This window comes from Chiloscyllium plagiosum, unplaced genomic scaffold (genome assembly GCF_037043375.1).
Source record: "Chiloscyllium plagiosum isolate Xiang-an unplaced genomic scaffold, Cpla_swu_hap1 HiC_scaffold_2, whole genome shotgun sequence".
NCBI lineage: Eukaryota > Metazoa > Chordata > Chondrichthyes > Orectolobiformes > Hemiscylliidae > Chiloscyllium > Chiloscyllium plagiosum.
Genome location: NW_028270140.1, coordinates 163,689,500 through 163,708,840, shown reverse-complemented (window position 1 = coordinate 163,708,840; position 19,341 = coordinate 163,689,500). Strand labels below are relative to the sequence as shown.

Genomic DNA, 19,341 nt, shown 5'->3' with positions numbered 1-19,341 from the left:
TATCAAAACTTGCGTAATCTAATGCCATCTATTAAATCTCCTGTCTATTTCCTTTACTTTAAAGAAAACAATCCTTGTTTCTCCAAACTACCTTCGTAGTTTGAGTCTCTCATTCTTGGAATCATTCCAAATTGTCCCCTCTTCCTAAAGTGTGGCGATCAGAACTGCAAATAATACCCTAGTCATGGCCCAACTTGAACTTTATCATGGTTCATTATAATATCCCTGCTTTAGTATTCAATATTTGTTTATGAATCCCAAAGCCCTCTGTGTTGACATTTTCTTTACTGTGTTGTGTTTGTGTCTGACTGGTGACTTGATTTTTGGCCCTTTTACTTGCCAGTTGTTTTGGTGATGTTATTTGATGGCCTGTACAGTACTTAACGTTGAAATGCACAGTTTTAATTGAAAGTTGTTTCAATTTGAGATGTACGTGGCTGTAAGAGTTATAGTGTTAATACAGCAATGAATATTCTCATATACTTATTGCTTTATTTGCAAATCTTCCCTTATAAATAAATAAATGTTTCCTGGAAGGATTTCCATTCTTTTTGTTCCGACTGTCATAGAATTATACAGCACTAAAACAGACTGTTTGATCCAACTCATCCATGCTGACCAGGTTTACCAAACTAAACTAGTCCCATTTGCCTGAGTTTGGCCCATATTCCTCTAAACCTTTCCTGTTCATTTACCAATCCAAATAGACCACTTCCTCTGGCGGGTCATTCCACATACACACCACCCTCTGTGTGGATAAAGTTGTCCCTCAGATCCTTTTTAAATCTTTCTCCCTCACTTTAAAAAAAAGTCCAACAGGTTTATTTGAAATCACAAGCTTTTGGAATGCTGCTCCTTCATCAGGTGAAGGGACAAAGGAGCAGTGCTCTTGCAATTTGAAATAAACCTGTTGGACTAAAACCTGGTATCGTGTGACTTCTGACTTTGTCCACCCCAGTCCAGCACCAGCACCTCCACTTTTTTATTTTAAAATGCCCTCTAGCTTTGAACTGTCCAACCATAGGGAAAAGACCTTTCCTATTCACCTTATCTGTGTTCCTCATGATTTTATAACCCTCCATAAGGTTACCCCTCAACCTCCTACACAAGAGGAAAAAAAGTCCCTGCCTATTCAAACCTCCCTTATAACTCTCATCCTCCAGTCCCACTAACATCCTTGTAAATCCTTTCTATGACTTTCTATATTCTCATCCAAATTGTTTGTATAAATAACAAACAACAGTGGACCCAACATCGAGCCTTTTGGGAAAACTGCTGGACACAGGCCTCCATTATGAAAAACTCCACCCTTTGTCTCCTACCGTCAAGCTGATTTTGTATCTAATTGGGAAGTTCTCCCTGTGTCCCATGTGATCTAACTGTATTAACCAGTATCCATGTATGACCTTGTCAAAGGTCTTGCTAAAGTCCATATAGACAACTTGTAATGCTCTGACCTCATGTATCTTGCTGGTCCCATCATCAAAAAAACTCTTATCAAGTTTGTGAGGCACGATTTCCCATTCACAAGGCTACGCTGACTATTCCTAATCAGTCCTTGCCTCCGGCTTAGTTACATATCTCTGGCTTGACTTCCATATCGCAACCTTTTGAAATGTCTACTCTTGTCCTAAACTGCTTGTTCACAGGACACTTGACCATATTATCCACCTTTTCTAGATCCCTCATCAACCTCCCAGAATACATCAGGGTCCTTTTGATTTGGTTGCCTTCTCGCAAATCAATCTCCCTTGTCACAGCACAGGAACAGGCCATTCAGCCCACCAAGCCTGTGCCAATTCCGGTCCTCTATCTAAACCTGTCACCTATTTTCTAAGGATCTGTACCCCTCTGCTCCCTGCCCATCTATGTATCTATCCAGGTAAATTTTAAATGATGCTATTATGGCTGTCTCTTTCACCTCTGCTGACGACGCATTCCAGGCAACCACTTCTGTCTGTGTAAAGAACTTTCCACGCATATCTCCCCTAACCTCCCCCCCCCCCCCCCCCCCCCCCCACTCCACCCTTCACCTTGAGCTCGTAATTGGGAGAAAGCTTCTTGCTAGCCACCCTGTCTATACCCCTCATGATTTTGTAGACCTCAATCAGGTCCCCCCTCAACCTCTGTCTTTCTAATGAAAATAATCCTAATCTACTCATCCTCTCTTCATAGCAATCCTTTTTAACACAGTGACTTCTCCCCCATATTTCAATCAGATCTATTCTCTCTGATATCCTTCTCCCATATCTACTACTTGGCATTTGTCCATTCAGTATAAGATATGGGATATCCTGTCACATATCCTACACAGCATTGTACACAACTTTCTCTACATGTCCCATGCAACACTTATAGGGCAAATGTAGCGCGCACAGTAAAGTTTGCTCTATACTGTCTTCATCAAACACTCCCAGGACATGTGACCTTCTAGAGGTCTATCAAACCATAAGGGGCATGGATAGGGTGAATAGCCAAGGCCTTTTCCCCAGGATGGGGGAGTCCAAAACTAAAAGGGAAAGATTTAAAAGAGACCTAAGGGGCAACTTTTTCACACAGCGAGATAGTACGTGTATGGAATGAGCTGCCATAGGAAGTGGTGGAGGCTGGTACAATTACAGTATTTAAAAGGCATCTAGATGGGTTTATGAATACAAATGGTTTAGAGCAATGTAGGCCGCATGCTGACAAATGGAGCAAGACTAATTTAGGATATCTGGTCGGTATGGACAAGTTAGAGTGAAGGGTCTGTTTCCATACTGTACAGTTCTGTGCTTCTGACAGGTACAGCATATAGCTCCCTCTACAATGCCCTCCCAAATTCCCACTCAGTCTGGGATTCATACCTTTGTGTCGTTTTACATTTCATGAATGGAAAGTTAACCTTTTTCAAAAGAAATTCTGTTTCCCAGACAGTGGTACCAAAACTCTGCAACCAAACTTTCTGCTGAAATAATTTTGATTGAATGATGACTCTAGCAAAATTATAAGCTTAGTGGGCATAAGGTGCTCTGATTTCCAGTATTAACTCTTATTGTATCCCCACAGATTCGGATAGTAAAGGCATGAATACCAATTGTCTCGTGGCTTGTTTAATTACATTATACCTGTTCAGCAAAATCCAGCCTCATCTCATGGTAAAACATGCAATGACCCTTCAACCGTATCTTACCACAAAGTGCAATGTGAGTATGGCTTTTGGATTTCACAACCTTGTGTTCAACTGTTCCTAACCATTTTGTATAAATCTAGAGAATTATTAATTTGATGCATTTAGGAGTGTGTACAAAATAACTGTTATTGGTACAAAATTCACCCATAAGGTTGCGGTGCTTTAGATTCCTTTGTGATACATGCACTACTTGGTTTTGGACCTATAATTTAGCAGTAGCCTTGTTTCAGTAATTTGTAATATAATTTATAACTTATAAGGAAGAGGAATCCTTTTTGGGATTGTAGTTGGTGAATAATGGAGTTCCACAGGGGTCAGTGTTGAGACTATCTATCTTATACATTAACAATCTGGACAAGGACTGAGATCATTGTTGCTAAGTTTGGGCATGTCACAAAGATTAATGTAGCATTGAGGACATTAGGAGGCTTGGACAGGCGAGGAGAGTGAGCAAAGAAGTGGCAGATTGAATACAGTGTGGAACATTGAGGTTATGCACTTTTGTTTGAAGAATGGAGGTGAAGACTATTTTCTGCAAACTGAAATAACTCCATGAAGGCTGGTATCCTGTCCCCAAGTCAACCTTTATTTACACATGCATAGTACAAAACACTGAGCTAGCTAGTTCAGTGCCAGCTCCTAGAATGAACAGAACTCCTGGCACTTGGCAGCACAATGATTCAGTGGTTAGCGCCAGGGACCCGGGTTCAATTCCAGCCCGAATGTCTGTCTGTGGAGTTTGCACGTTCTTCCTGTGTCTGCATTGGTTTCCTCCCACAGTTCAAAGATGTGTATTAGGTGAATCGGTCATGCTAAATTGCCCTTTGTTTCCAGGGATATGTAGGTTATGTGGATTAGCCTTGGGAAAAGATAAGGTGGGGGTGAGCCTGGGTGGGATGCTCTTCAGAGAGTTGGTGTGGACTTGTTGGGTTGAATGACCTGTTTCCACACTGTGAGGATTCTGAAGAAAAATTTCTGTTTATATCTGTCAGCCAGGACTCCCTGTTTGGACCAGGGTAACAGCCCCAGTCAGGGAACTCCTCCTATAAGGTCCACCTGACTGATCTTGTTCCAATCTCTGCAGAAATACTTAGGAAATCTGAAGCACAAGGTGACTTGAGAGTTCTAGTTCAGGATTCTCTTAAGGTTAATATGCAGGTTAATTTAGCATTGTCACCGAAAAGTGCAGTAATAGAAAAGCGTAGCCAGTCAGGCAGCATCTTAGGAGTAGCAGAATCAATGTTTCAGGCATAAGCCCTTCATCAGGAAGTTAGTGGGGGAGTTGCAGATTGGGAGAAATGGCCTGATAAATAGGTGGGAGTTGTGGGCCTGGGGGTGGGGGGGGCAGATAGTCGGGAAAGTGCAAGGTAGATGCAGAGATGGGGGGATGATGATGGATGGAGCAGATAGGTGGGAATGAAGATGGACAGGTAGGATAGTTCAAGAGGGCAGTGCTGAGTTGGAGGTTTGGATCTGGGATGAGGTGGGGTAGGGGGAAGGGAGATGAGGAATCTGGTGAAATAAACATTGATACAGTGTGATTGGAGGGTCTCAAGGTGGAAGATGAGGTGTACTTCCTCCAGGCATCGGGTGGCTAGGATATGGTGGTGGAGGCGACTCAGGATTTGTATGCCCTTGGCAGAGTGGGAGAGGGAGTTGAAGTGTTCAGCCACAGGGCAGTGACATTTGTTTGGTGCATGTGTCCCAGAGATGTTCTTTGAAACAGTCCGTGTGTTGGCGTTCTGTCTCCCCCATGTGGAGGAGACCAGATCAAGAGCAACAAACACAGTAGATGGGGTGTTTGGATGTGTAGGAAAATCTGTGCCTGATGTGGAACGATCCTTTGGGGCCTTGGAGGTGAGGGAGAGGGTGTGGGCACAGATTTTGCACCACCTGCAGCGGTAAGAGAAGGTGCTAGGACTGGAGGGTGGGTTGGAGGAGAGCATGGACATAACGAGGGAGTCATGGAGGGAATGGTCTCTGCAGAATGCTGATAGGGGTGGGGAAGGAAATATATCTCTAGTGGTGGGGTCTGACTGTAGGTGGCGGAAATGGCGGAAGATGATCTGTTGTATCCGGATGTTGGTGGTGTAGAAGGTGAGGACCGGGATGGGGTGGGGTGAGGGTTCTATCCTTGTTACGGTCGGAGCGATGGGGTTCAAGGGCAGAGGTGAGGGAAGTGGAGGAGATACACTGGAGGGCACTGCAAACCATGTGGGAGGGGAAATTTGCAGTCCTTGAAAGGAGGCCATCTGGGATGTTCTGGGGTTGAATTGCTCCTCCTGGGAGCAGATACCCTGGAGGACTTGGCAGTAAGGGATAACATTTTTACTGGAGGCGAGGAGGGAGGAGGTGTAGTCCAAGTAGCTGAGAGAGTCGGTGGGTTTGAAGTGGATTTGGAGGAGCAGGGGTGGGATGAGGCGTAGTCAGGTATCTATGCGAGTCGGTGGATCTCGAAGTAGATTTAGAGGAGGTGGTGGGAGGAGATGTAGTTCAGATAGCTGTGGGAGTCGGTGGGTTTGAGGTAGATATGAAGGTTCATTTGGCAGTTAGGAAGGTAAATGCAATGTCAGCATTCATGTAAAGAGGGCAAGTGTACAAGAGCAGAAATATACTGCTAAGGCTGTATAAGGTTATAGTCAGACTGCATTTGAAATATAGTAAGCAATTCCAGGCAATCTGTCTAGAGAAGAATGCGTTGGCATTGGAGTAGGTTTACAAAAATCATCCTGGGGATGAAGGGCTTGTCATAGGAGGATTGGCTGAGGTCTCTGGATCAGTACTCAATGAAATGTAGAATGGTTGGGGAACTCTCTTAGAAATTTACAGAATACTTAGAGAGCAGGATAAAGTGGATGTGGGGAAGCTGTTTCCACCAGTAGGAGAGACGAGGACCTGAGGGCACAACTAAAGAAGGGACAGTCCTTTACAATTGAGGTAAGGAATTTCTTCAGCTGGTCATTTATGCAGAATGCTGTGGAGGCCAAGTCTTTGAGTGTGTTTAAGACAGAGATAGCTTCTTGATTATTAAAGGGATCCAGGGGTTTGTAAGGAACATCCAAGAGGGTTTTCTAGAGCGGTATATTAATAGCCCAACCCGGGAAGGGGCCATACTGGACCTGCTGTTGGGAAATGAGCCCGGCCAGGTGGTTGATGTTTCATAGGGGGTTACTTTGGGAATCGTGATCACAATTCCATGCGTTTTAGAATACTCATGGACAAAGCTGAGTGTGGTCCTAAAGGAAGAGCGCTAAATTGAGGAAAGGGCAACTATACCAAAATTAGGCAGGAGCTGGAGAATGTAGATTGTGAGCAGCTGTTTAAAGGGAAATCCATATCCGATAAGCTTTTAAAGAGCGGTTGATTAGAGTTCAGGAGAGGTGTTATTCCTGTGAAAATGAGGGATCAAAATGACAAGGTTGGGGAACCATGGATGAAATTGAGACCAGCTAAGAGGAAAAAGGATGTGTACATAAGGTCTAGGCTATTGAAGACCGACAAAGCTTTGGAAAAATATCAGGAATGTAGGACCAATCTGAATCTAGGAATTAAGAGGGTTAAAAAGGGTCATGAGATATTTTTAGCAAATAGGGTTAAGGAAAATCCCAAAGCCTTTTTGTCATACATAAGGAGCAAGAGGGTAACTAGAGAAAGGGTTGGCCCACTCAAGGACAGAGTTATGCATAGAGTCGGAGAAAATGGGTAAGATTCTTAATGAATACTTTGCATCAGTATTCACCGAGGAGAGGGACATGATGGATTTTGAGGTTAGGGATAGATGTTTGATTACTCGAGGGCAGGTCAGCATAAGCAGGGAGGAAGTTTTGGGTATTCTAAAAGGCATTAAGGTAGACAAGTCCCCAGATACAGATGGGATCTACCCAGGTTACTGAGGGAAGCGAGAGAGGAAATAGCTGGGGCTTTAACAGATATCTTTGCAGGCTCCTTGAACACTGGTGAGGTCCCAGATGACTGGACAATAGCTAATGCTGTCTCCTTGTTTAAGAAGGGTAACAGGGATACTCCAGGTAATTATAGACTGGTAAGCCTGAAGTCAGTGATAGGGAAACTGCTGGAGAAGGTACTGAGGGATAGGATCTATTTCCGTTTGGAAGAAAATGGGCTTATCAGAAATGGGCAGCATGGTTTTGTGCGGGGAAGGTCGTGTCTTAGCAATCTAGTAGAATTCTTTGAGGAGATGACAAAGTTGATTAATGAGGGAAGGGATGTAGATGTCATATACATGGACTTTAGTAAGGTGGTTGATAATGTCCCCCATAGTAGCTGATGGAGAAGGTGAGGTCACATGGGATCCAGAGTGTTCTAGCTACATGGATAGAGAACTGACTGGGCAACCGGAGACAGAGTAGTAGTGGAAGAGAGTTTCTCAAAATGGAAACCTGTGACCAGTGGTGTTCCAAGGAATCCGTCTGGAACCACTGTTGTTTGTGATATATGTAAATGATTTGGAGGAAGGTATTGGTTGCCTGATTAGCAAATTTGCAGATGACACCAAGATTGGTGGAGTAGCAGATAGTGAAGGGAACTGTCAGAGCATACAGCAGAATATAGATAGACTGGAGAGATGGGCAGAGAAATGGCAGATGGAGTTCAAGGCTGAGGCACTTGGGGTTGTTTTCATTGGAGAAAAGAAGGTTTAGGGGTGACTTGATAGAGGTGTATAAGATGATTAGGGGTTTAGATAGGGTCGACAGTGAGAATCTTTTTCCACGTATGGAGTCAGCTATTACAAGGGGGCATAGCTTTAAATTAAGGGGGGTAGGTATAGGACAGATGTTAGGGGTGGGTTCTTTACTCAGCGAGTCGTGAGTTCATGGAATGTCCTGCCAGTAGCAGTGGTGGACTCTCCCTCTATGGGCATTTAAGCGGGCATTGGATAGGCATATGGAGGATAGTGGGCTAGTGTAGGTTAGGTGGGCTTGGATCGGCGCAACATCGAGGGCCGAAGGGCCTGTACTGCGCTGTATTCTTCTATGTTCTATGTTCTAATTCGGGCAAAGGAGAGGTGATGCATTTTGGAAGATGTACTTCAAGAGTGAACTATGCAGTAAATGGGAAAAGTTGAAGTACAGAGAGACCTGGGTACTCAGGTCCACTGTTCCCTAAAGGTGGTAATGCAGGTCAGTAAAGTATTCAAAAATGCATGCAGCATGCTTCCCTTCATAGGATGGGATATTAAGTACAAGAGTTGGCAATCATGTTACAGTTGTACAGGACTTTGGTTCGGCCACATTTGGAATACTGCGTACAGTTCTGGTCACCACATTACTCAAAAGGATGTGGATGCATTTGAGAGTGCAGACGAGGTTCACCAGGCTGTTACCTGGTATGGGGGGCACTAGCTATGAAGAGCGGTTGAGTAGATTAGGATTATTTTCATTAGAAAGACTGAGGTTGAGGGGGGACCTGATCGAGGTCTACAAAATCATGAAGGGTATAGACAAAGTGGATAGCAAGGAACTTTTTCCCAGAGTGCGCAACTCAATCACTAGGAGTCACGAGGTCATAGTGAGAGGGGATAGGTTTTGGGGGGATATGCATGGAAAGTTCTTTACGCAGAGGGTGGTGAGGGCCTGGAAGATATTGCCAGTGGTGGTGGTAGAGACTGGAACGATATAGCGTCATTTAAGATGTATCTAGACAGACACATGAATGGGCAGGGAGCAAAGGAATACAGATCTTTAGCAAATGGGGGGCAGGTTTAGATGGAGGATCTGGATTGGCGCAGCCTTGGAAGGCCGAAGAACTTGTTCCTGTGCCGTGTCTTTGTTCTTTTGTTACCAGGAGAAGACAAGAGAATAGGAATAAGAAACATACTAACCATGATCAAATGGCAGAGCAGACCTGATGGGCCAACTAGCCTAAATCTGCTCCTATCTCCTTATAGTTTCATAGTCTTATTTAAGCGAATGCTGCAGGCAGCTGAATGTAATGTTCATCCTGCAATATTCTGTTAGAGGGGTGATAAATTAGACATTGCTTCCTTTTTAATGCAATTTATCTCGGAGATTGTTCGTTATTCTAAAATGTTGCTCTGTTCTAAATAAATCATTGGTTAGGGTGCAGGGTTTTTTTCTAATTTTGAGGAGTTATTCTGTGGCTCATGGTTGAGGACTCCCAAAGGCCTTTGTTCGGAACCTTTCTGCATTCTTTCTCCATTTAAATAATATTCAACTCCTCTTCTTCGTGCCAAAGTGCATAACCTCTCATTTCCTCCCACTATATCCCATTTGCCAAGTTTTTTGCCCACTTAATTAACCTGTCTATATTTCTCTGCAGACTGTCATCCTCACCACTTGCCTTCCCACTTATATTTATCATCAAGTGTGTCTCTAATGAATTCACTTTGCTTAACCTAGTCATGAATATGTATAATAAATAATTGTGTCTAAGCACTGATTCCTGTTACATGATTAGTTCCAGGTTGCCATCCTGAAAATGCCTCACTTCTATTAGTTAGCCAATTCTCTATCCATGCTAATGTATTCCTTCCAACAGATTGGCTCTGACCTTATTAAATTTCCTAATTTGTGGTACCATATCAAACACCCCAAATATAATATATCAACTGCTTCCTTTTTATCTATCGTGCATGTTACCACCTCAAAGAATTCTAGTAACTTTGTTTGACCTGATTTCCGTGTTACGAAGTAATGTTTACTCTGCTTGATAAAATTATATATTTCTAAATGCTCTGTTATTACATCCTTTATTATAGACTCTGACATTTTCCCCAAAATCTGTGTTAAGCTAACTGGTCATGCATTTCCTGCCTTTTGTCTTCATCCCTCCCTTAATAAAAATGTTACATTGGCAGTTTTACAATCCTTTAGGACTTTACCAGAATCTAGACCTCAAAGCCACATTGACAAAGTGTGGCAATAGGAGCCCAAACAAAATTGGAGTTGCTGGGAATTGGGGGAGGGAATGGGGCAATTCTCTCCCATCGCAGCAGTCATACTTGGCACAAAGGACAATGGTTATGGTTGTTGGATGTCAGTCATATGAACTGTAGGACATTTCAAGTTCCTGAGGGTACTGTCTTAGGGCCTACCATCTTCAACTGCTTCATAAATTCATAAGAAATAGGCACAGGAGTCAGCTATTTAGCCCCTCCAATCTTGCTGTGCCATTGGGTAGGATCACAGCTGATCTGACATTTCCTACTTCCTGCCCTCTCCGCTACTGATTGAGAATCTGTCTGTCTCTACCTTAAATATACACAAAGGAATCTGCCTCCATAACTCCCTGTGGCAAGGAGTTCCAAAGAGACAACCATTTGAGAGAAGAAATTTCTCCTCATCTCAGTCATATAGTCCTACAGCACAGAGACAGCCCTTTTGGCCCAAATTGGTCCATGCTGACCAAAATGTCCATCCACGCTAACCAATTTCCCTTGATTTGGCTCATTTCCTTCTAATCCTTGTATTTGTCCAATGTCTTTTAAATGTTATTAATGTACCCACCTCAACACTTCTGCTGGCAGCTCATTCCATCTGCGTACCACCTTCTGTGTTAAAAAAAAAAAGTTGCCCCATAGGTTCCCTTTTATTCGTTCCCCTCTAACATTAGACTGGTGCCCTCCGGCTTAAGCTAATGCATTTATTCTGAGACTATTTCCTTTTAGAATCTTTCCTTCTCAGGAGATTGTATTTTGAGAGTTGTGAATTAAATCTTTAAATGTCTGCTACCACTTGCTTACTATTTATTCCTGCTCCTGCGTCCATCCAGTTCACGAGTCAGAAGTGAGAATATTCAGTGATGATACTGAAGCAATTGTAGATACGTAGAGAGACATCGAGTCATGCAGCATGGAAACAGGCTCTTTGGCCCAACTTGACTATGTCGACCAGCTTTTCCAACATTTGCCAACATTTGGCCCATATCCCTCTTAACCTTTCCTATCCACATACCTGTTAGAATGTCTTCTAAATGTAATTGTACCTGCTTCTAGCACTTCCTCTGGCATATATTTGAAAAGCTATAAGGGCAGGGAGTAGGATTAACTATATTGTTATTGCAAAGAGACAACAGACTCAGTGGGCCTAAAGGTCTCCAGTGCTATAACTACTCCATGATCTGTTGATACTGAAAATCATGAATACCAGTCAATCTGTCCAGTCTGGCAGACGTTCAATTAGACCTGATTATTCATTCACACGATGTAGGCACTGCTGTCCTGACCAGTATTTATTGATATCTATAGTTGTCTTCTGTGTGAAAAAGTTGCACTTTGGTTCCCTTCTAAATCTTGCCCCTCTCACCTTAAACCAATGTTTTTGAACTTTTCTATCCTGGGAAAAGATCCTGGTTCTTCACCTTATCCATGCCTCCCATGATTATAAACCTCTTATAAGGTCACCTTTCAGCCTCCTGTGCTCCAAAGGAAAAAAAGTTCCAGCCTATACTAAGTCAATATGGGTGGAAGTTAGTAACAGGAAAGGAGCAGTCACTTTATTGGGTGTTTTCTATAGATCCCCCCCAAATAGCAGCAGAGAGAAGAACAGATTGGACAGCAGATCTTGGAAAGGTGCAGAGTTATTGTCATGGGTGACTTCAAATTCCCCAATATTGATTTAAACCCTAGTGCAGATGGTCTGGATGGAGCCAATTTTGTCAGGTGTGTCCAGAAGGATTCCTGACTCAGTATATAGATAGGCCAACTACGGGGAGGCCATGTTGGATTTGGTGCGAGACAACGGGCCAGGCCAGGTTTCAGATCTCTCGCTGGGAGAGCATTTCAGTGACAGACAATAAGTGCAGGAGTAGGCCATTCTGCCCTTCATGCCTGCACCACCATTCATTATGATCATGGCTGATCATCCTCTATCAGTATACTGTTCCTGCCTTATCTCCATAACCCTTGATTCCACTATCCTTGAGAGCTCTATCCAACTCTTTCTTAAACGAATCCAGAGACTGGGCCCTCCACAGCCTTCTGGGGCAGAGCATTCCACACAGCCACCACTCTCTGGGTGAAGACGTTTCTCCTCATCTCTGTCCTAAATGGTCTACCCCGTATTTTTAAGCTGTGTCCTCTGGTTCGGGACTCACCCATCAGCGGAAACATGCTTCCTGCCTTCAGTGTGTCCAATCCTTTAATAATCTTATACGTCTCAATCAGATCCCCTCTCAGTCTTCTAAACTCAAGGGCATACAAGCCCAGTCGCTCCAATCTTTCAACATAAGATAGTCCCGCCATTCCAGGAATTTACCTCGTGAGCCTACGCTGCACTCCCTCAATAGCCAGAATGTCTTTCCTCCAATTTGGAGACCAAACCTGCACACAGTACTCCAGGTGTGGTCTCACCAGGGCCCTGTACAGCTGCAGAAGAACCTCTTTGCTTCTATACTCAATCCCTCTTGTTATGAAGGCCAGCATGCTATTAGCTTTCTTCACTACCTGCTGTACCTGCATGCTTGCCTTCATTGACTGGTGTACAAGAACACCCAGATCTCTCTGTACTGCCCCTTTACCTAACTTGACTCCATTTAGGTAGTAATCTGCCTTCCTGTTCTTGCCACCAAAGTGGATAACCATACATTTATCCACATTAAACTGCGTCTGCCATGCATCTGTCCACTCACCTAACCTGTCCAGGTCACCCTGTAATCTCCTGACATTCTCCTCACATTTCACCCTGCCACCCAGCTTTGTATCATCAGCAAATTTGCTAATGTTACTATTAATACCATCTTCTATGTCATTAATATATATATTGTAAAAAGCTGCGGTCCCAGCACTGATCCCTGTGGTACCCCACTAGTCACCGCCAGCCATTCCGAAAGGGAGCCGTTTATCACTACTCTTTGTTTCCTGTCAGCCAACCAATTTTCAATCCAAGTCAGTACTTTGCCCCCAATACCATGCGCCCTAATTTTGCTCACTAACCTCCTATGTGGGACTTTATCAAAGCTTTCTGAAAGTCCAGGTACACTACATCCACTGGATCTCCCTTATCCATCTTCAGAGTTACATCCTCAAAAATTCCAGAAGATTAGTCAAGCATGATTTCCCCTTCATAAATCCATGCTGACTCTGACCTATCCTGTTACTACTATCCAGATGTGTCGTAATTTTATCCTTTATAATTGACTCCAGCATCTTTCCCACCACTGAGGTCAGACTAAGTGGTCTATAATTTCCTGCTTTCTCTCTTGCTCCTTTCTAAAAAAGTGGTACAACATTAGCCACCCTCCAATCTGCAGGAACTGATCCTGAATCTATCGAACTTTGGAAAATAATCACAGATGCATCCATGATTTCCCGAGCCACCTCCATTAGTACCCTGGGATGTAGACCATCAGGCCCCGGAGACTTATCAACCTTCAGACCTAACAGCCTCTCCAACACCAATTCCTGGCAAATATAAATTCCATTCAGTTCAGGTCCTTCAGCCACTTACCTCAGGGAGATTGCTTGTGTCTTCCCCAGTGAACACAGATCTGAAGTACCAATTCAACTCTTCTGCCATTTCTTTGTTCCCCATAATATATTCCCCTGTTTCTGTCTTCAAGGGCCCAATTTTAGTCTTAACCATTTTTTTGCCTTTCACATACCTAAAAAAGCTTTTACTATCCTCCTTTATATTATTGGCCAGTTTACCTTCGTACCTCATTTTTTTCTCTGCGTATTTCCTTCTTAGTAATCCTCTGTTGTTCTTTAAAAGCTTCCCAGTCCTCTGTTTTCCCCTCATCTTTGCTATGTTATACTTTTTCTCTTTTGAGTTTATATGTTTCTTAACTTCCCTCGTCAGCCACGGCCACCCCTGCCTCCTCATAGGATCTTTCTTCCTTTTTGGAATGAACTGATCCTGCAACTTCTGCATTATACACAGAAATATCTGCCATTGTTCCTCCACTGTCATCCCTGCTAAGGTATTGCACCATTGAACTTTGGCCAGCTCCTCCCTCATAGCTCCATAGTTCCCTTTATTCAACTGAAATATTGTCACTACCGATTGTACCCTCTCCCTTTCAAATTGCAGATTGAAGCTTATTGTATTATGGTCACTACCTACTAATGGCTCCTTCACTTTGAGGTCCCTGATCAATTCTGGTTCGTTACACAATCAGATCCAGAATTTCCTTCTCCCTGGTCGGCTCCAGCACCAGCTGTTCTAAGAATCCATCTCGGAGGCACGCCACAAAGTCTCTTTCTTGAGGTCCAAAACCATCCTGATTCTCCCAGTCTACCTGCATGTTGAAATCCCCCATAACAACTGTAGTAACATCTTTGTGACAGGCCAATTTCAGTTCCTTATTCAACTTACACCCTACATCCATACTACTGTTTGGGAGCCTGTAGATGACTCCCAAGAGGGTCTTTTTACCCTTAGTATTTCTCAGCTCTATCCACACTGACTCTGCATCCCCTGATTCTAGGTCCCCCGCGCAAGGGACTGAATATCATCCTTTACCAAAAGGGCCACCCCACCCCCTCTGCCCATCAGTCTGTCCTTACGATAGCACGTATAGCCTTGAATATTCATTTCCCAGGCTCTGTCCACTGGAAGCCACGTCTCAGTTATCCCCACAATATTGTAGCTGCCAATTTCCAAAAGAGCCTCAAACTTATTTCTAATACTTCGTGTATTCGTATATAGTATTTTTAAATTGTTACTGCCCTCACCCTTCCTATCAACCCCTATTTCACTCAACCCAGTGACCACAACTGCCTCACCTTTTCCATAGCCATGGAGGCGGATAGAAGCAGACAGTATGGGAAGGTATTTAATCGGGGAGGGAACTTATACTGCTATTAGACAGGAGCTGTGGAGTATAAATTGGGAACAGTCGTTCTTCGGGAAATGCACGAAAGAAATGTGGAGGCTGTTTAAGGAGCACCTGTTGCGAGTGTTGGATAACTTTGTCCCACAGAGGCAGGCAAGGAATGATGTGAAATAGCCTTAGATGACCAGCGAAGCTTCACAGCAAGAGGAAGAAGGATGCTTACTCAAGGTTGAGGAAGCAAGGATCTGTCACAGCTTTAGAGGATTACAGGTTAGCTAGGAAAGAACCCAAAAATGGACTGAGGAGAACTAAGAGGAGTCTTGTAAAAACCTTGGCGAGGAGCATTAGGGAAAACTCAAAGGTGTTCTACACTGATGTGAGGAATAAGAGATTGATCAGACAGAGGGTAAGACTGATCAGGGATAGTGGAGGGAACTTGTACCTGGAGTCTGAAGAGGTAGGGGAGGCTCTAAATGAGTTTTTTTTTGCCTCCGTATTCACTAGAGAGGGGGATCTGGTTGATCATGAGAACACCGGTTAATAGGCTTGAACAGATTGATATTAAGAAAGTGGATGTGCTGACAATTCTGGGAAACATCAAGATAGATAAGTCTCCAGGTCTAGGCCAGATATATCCAAGGTAACTACAGGAAGTGAGGAATGAGATTGCTGCGCCTCTGGCAATGATCTTTACATCCTCATTCTCTGCGGGAGTCGTACCAGATGATTGGAGGGAGGTGAATGTTGCTCCTTTGTTCAAAAAAGGGAAATGCCTGGGAATTACAGACCAGTCAGTCTTAACATCTGTGCTAAGCAAGGTACTGGAAAGGATCCTGAGAGAAAGGATTTATGACTACAGAGAAACCTCGGTTATCTGAATACCGATTATCCGAAGGAGATCTTGAGGTCCAGATAGAAACATTGCATCAAAGACGTGCTTCCAACAGTGATTGCGTCTCTTGTTTACAGTGATTAAACAGGCACCATCTCCAAATGACTGACCTTTTGCACGCGCTCTTTCTTTCTCTCTTCTTTTTCTTTCTCTCTCTCTCTCTCTCTCTCTCTCTCTCTCTCTCTTTCTCCCCCCCCCCCCACACTTTCCCTGGAGTTCTACAGAGGGGTGTACCCTAACACCCCCCCCCAGATAATCTGACCAACATTGTCCTGTACAGGGTAAACATGGAATCTGTCAAGAAGTGTGTGCGCTCATGCACTATTTGGGGACTTACCCCACAAAGGCAGCTGTAGCAGCAGTCTTGTTGTTGCTGTACAGTCCGGCTGCCCCGACGAGGGGGCACACGGGAAGGCAGTGTCGGACGGGTTTGGTGGGGGCAGGGGGCAATGTGGGGGGGAGGGGGGAGAATGTTGGATGAGGGCAGGGTCTCGCATGCTTCTGCGGTCTCCTGAATGGAGAGCAGACTTTAAAAACTCTGAGCCCAGGAGGAAAGGCAGTTAATCAATTAACCAAATAATTGATTATCTGAACGAAATAGTGCCCTCCCATCTCGTTCGGATAATTGAGGTTCCCTTTGATTAAAGGTAGGAGAAAGTGAGGACTGCAGATGCTGGAGATCAGAGCTGAAAATGTGTTGCTGGAAAAGCGCAGCAGGTCAGGCAGCATCCAGGGAACAGGAGAATCGACGTCGATTCTCCTGCTCCCTGGATGCTGCCTGACCTGCGCTTTTCCAGCAACACATTTTCAGTTTTGATTAAAGATAATCAACATGGCTTTGTGAGGAGTAGGTCATGCCTCACAAGCCTTATTCAGTTCTTTGAGGATGTGACGAGACAGGTTGTTGACGGTCGAGCAGTGGATATGGTGCATTTGGATTTCAGTACGGCATTTGATAAGGTTCTCCACGGTAGGCTGATTCAGAAAGTTAGGAGGTATGGGATACAGGGAAATTGGCTTTCTGGATACACAACTGGCTGACCGAAAGATGACAGCGAGTGGTAGTGGGTTTCTGAACCAAATGGGTTTTTCTAAAAATCAACAATAGTTCCACAGTCATCAGTGGATTCTTAATTCCAGATTATTATTGAATTCAAATTCCACCACCTGCCAGGTTGTCACAACATCAGCTGAATTTCTGGATTAATCGTTTAGTGATTATACCACTAGGGCCATCACCTCCCCCTAAATGTGTTAAAGATCATTTTCAAAGTAATACATTGAGGAATCAACAAGGACACAGATTACTTTGAATGTGGCATTATGCAAACCAGAAAGGGCCAATTAATAACCTTGTTATAAAAGAACATTTAGGGAATATGACCACTGTAGAGTAGAAGTTTCCATTTAATTTGAAAATGATGTTGTTCAAAGTGATTCATTTTGGAAGGTCAAATTTGAATGCTGAATACAGGGTTAAAGACAGGATTCTTGGCAGTGTGGAGGAACAGTGTGATCTTAGGGTCCACATACATAGATCTCTCAAAGTTGCCACTCAAGTTGATAGGGTTTTAAAAAGGCGTATGGTATTTTGACTCTCATTAACGGGGGGGATTGAGTTTAAGAGCCACGAGGTTTTGCTGCAGCTCTATAAAATCCTGATTAGACCACATTTGGAATACTGTATTGTATCCAGTTCTAGTCGCCTCATTAGGGGAAGGATCTCGATACTTTAGAGAGAGTGCAGAGGAGATTTACCAAAATGCTGCCTGGATTGGAGAGCTTGTCTTATGAAGAGAGGTCGAGTGGGCTTGGGCGTTTCGCACTGGAGAGGAGGAGGCAGAGAGGTGACTTCTTAGAGGTGTACAAGGTAATGAGAGGCATAGATAGAGCAGATAGCCATGGACCCCCCCCCCCCCCGCCGCTACCCCCAGGCAGAAATGGCTATTGTGAGGGGGCATAATTTTAAGGTGATTGGAGGAAGGTATAGGCCAGATGTCAGAGGTAGGTTCTTTACGCAGAGAGTGATGCGTGCATGGAATGCACTTCCAACGGTGATGGTAGAGTCAGAAACATTAGGGACATTTAAGCAACTGCTGGACAAGCATATGGGTGGTAGTAAATTGAGGGGTGTAGGTTAGGTTGATCTTAGATTAAGATAAATGCTTGGCACAACATCATAGGCCGAAGGGCCTGTACTGTGCTGTACCGTTCTATGTTCAGTTCAACTTCCTCAGAACTCAAACCTTCCAGATTTGATAACATTCTCAAAATCTTTTTCGCCCCTTTTCCAATTTAATTACATCCTTGCTATTGCATGGCAACCAGAATTGTATGCAGTACTCCAAATGTGGCCTTACCAATGTCTCATACATGTCCATTTCCAAATGCTACAAGACCTGGACACTATTCAGGCTTGAGCTTAGAAAGTAGCAAATAACATTCAGTAGCATTATCATCACTGAATTCCCACTTTTAACATCCTGGGGTGTTACCTTGACCGGAAACTGGACAGACCAAATATATAAATACTGTGGCTGTTGGAATAGGTAAGGGGCTGGGAATTCAATGACAAGTAACTCAGGTTCTGACTCCCCAAAGCCTGTACGATGTTTACTAGGCAAAAATCAGGAGTGTTTTGGAATGCTCTGCATTTCCCCTGGATGAATGCAACTCCATTCTTGATTCCCATTACATCCAAAAAATTCCTATGACGTTTGTTGCCAATCTCTTAAAAGGATGAGCTCCGACAGGCTGTTTTGGCTGAGTAATCTATTTCTGCTTTATATACCAATCCAAGAATTCAGATGCCGTTAGACTGGATATACTGCTTTGAGAGCCATCATAAAAGCTATAAGCCAAATGGTCTTGCTTATAACATTCATGACTTTGTCTATTATATTTACCCATTTCCAGACACAAAGCGACTTCCTTGTCATCTGCAATGTGGCAAAGATTTTGGAATTGGTCGTTCCGTTGATGGAGCATCCAAGTGAGACCTTCTTGGCCACAATCGAGGAGGATCTCATGAAGCTTATCCTTAAGCATGGAATGACAGTAAGAATCTAATGCATGATTACAGCACTAAGGTCTGAAGTTCAAATGAGATATCTTAGTTATATTTTTCAGAATAATGAACATGTTTTACTTGTGACCAGCCATGAATGTTCATAGTCACACATGTAAGAGGGGCACAGATCTGTGGGGGAGGTGATGGCCTAGTCACTATTAATTCAGTGACCCAGGTAATGTTCTGGGGAAACAAAATCAGATTGCTGGAGAAACTCAACAATCTGGTGGCATTTGTGGAGAGAAAATGACGTTGGCCTTTCAAGTCCAGTGACCCTTTGAATTCAGTAAAAATCTGGAATTAAAAGTCTTAAGATGAACATTGTTTTGGAAAGTCTATCTATTTTGCTAATGTCCTTTAAGGAAGGAAATCTGCCATTCTTACTTTGCCTGGCCTACATGTGACACCAGACCCACAGTAATGCCTTTGATATTTAACTGCCCTCTGGGCAAT

General features: G+C 43.6%; 1 protein-coding gene across 4 annotated transcripts in view; it reads left to right on the top strand.

Moving 5' to 3' along the window:
• Positions 1-19,341, top strand: part of LOC122556264 (nipped-B-like protein) — a 547,720-nt gene that overhangs the window by 408,718 nt on the left and 119,661 nt on the right. For all 4 annotated transcript variants that reach the window (XM_043702901.2, XM_043702895.2, XM_043702914.2 and 1 more), the window contains 2 exons: positions 3,049-3,185; positions 18,735-18,875. In XM_043702901.2, coding sequence (XP_043558836.2) covers positions 3,049-3,185; positions 18,735-18,875 — 278 coding nt within the window. The remainder of the gene's footprint in view (positions 1-3,048; positions 3,186-18,734; positions 18,876-19,341) is intronic.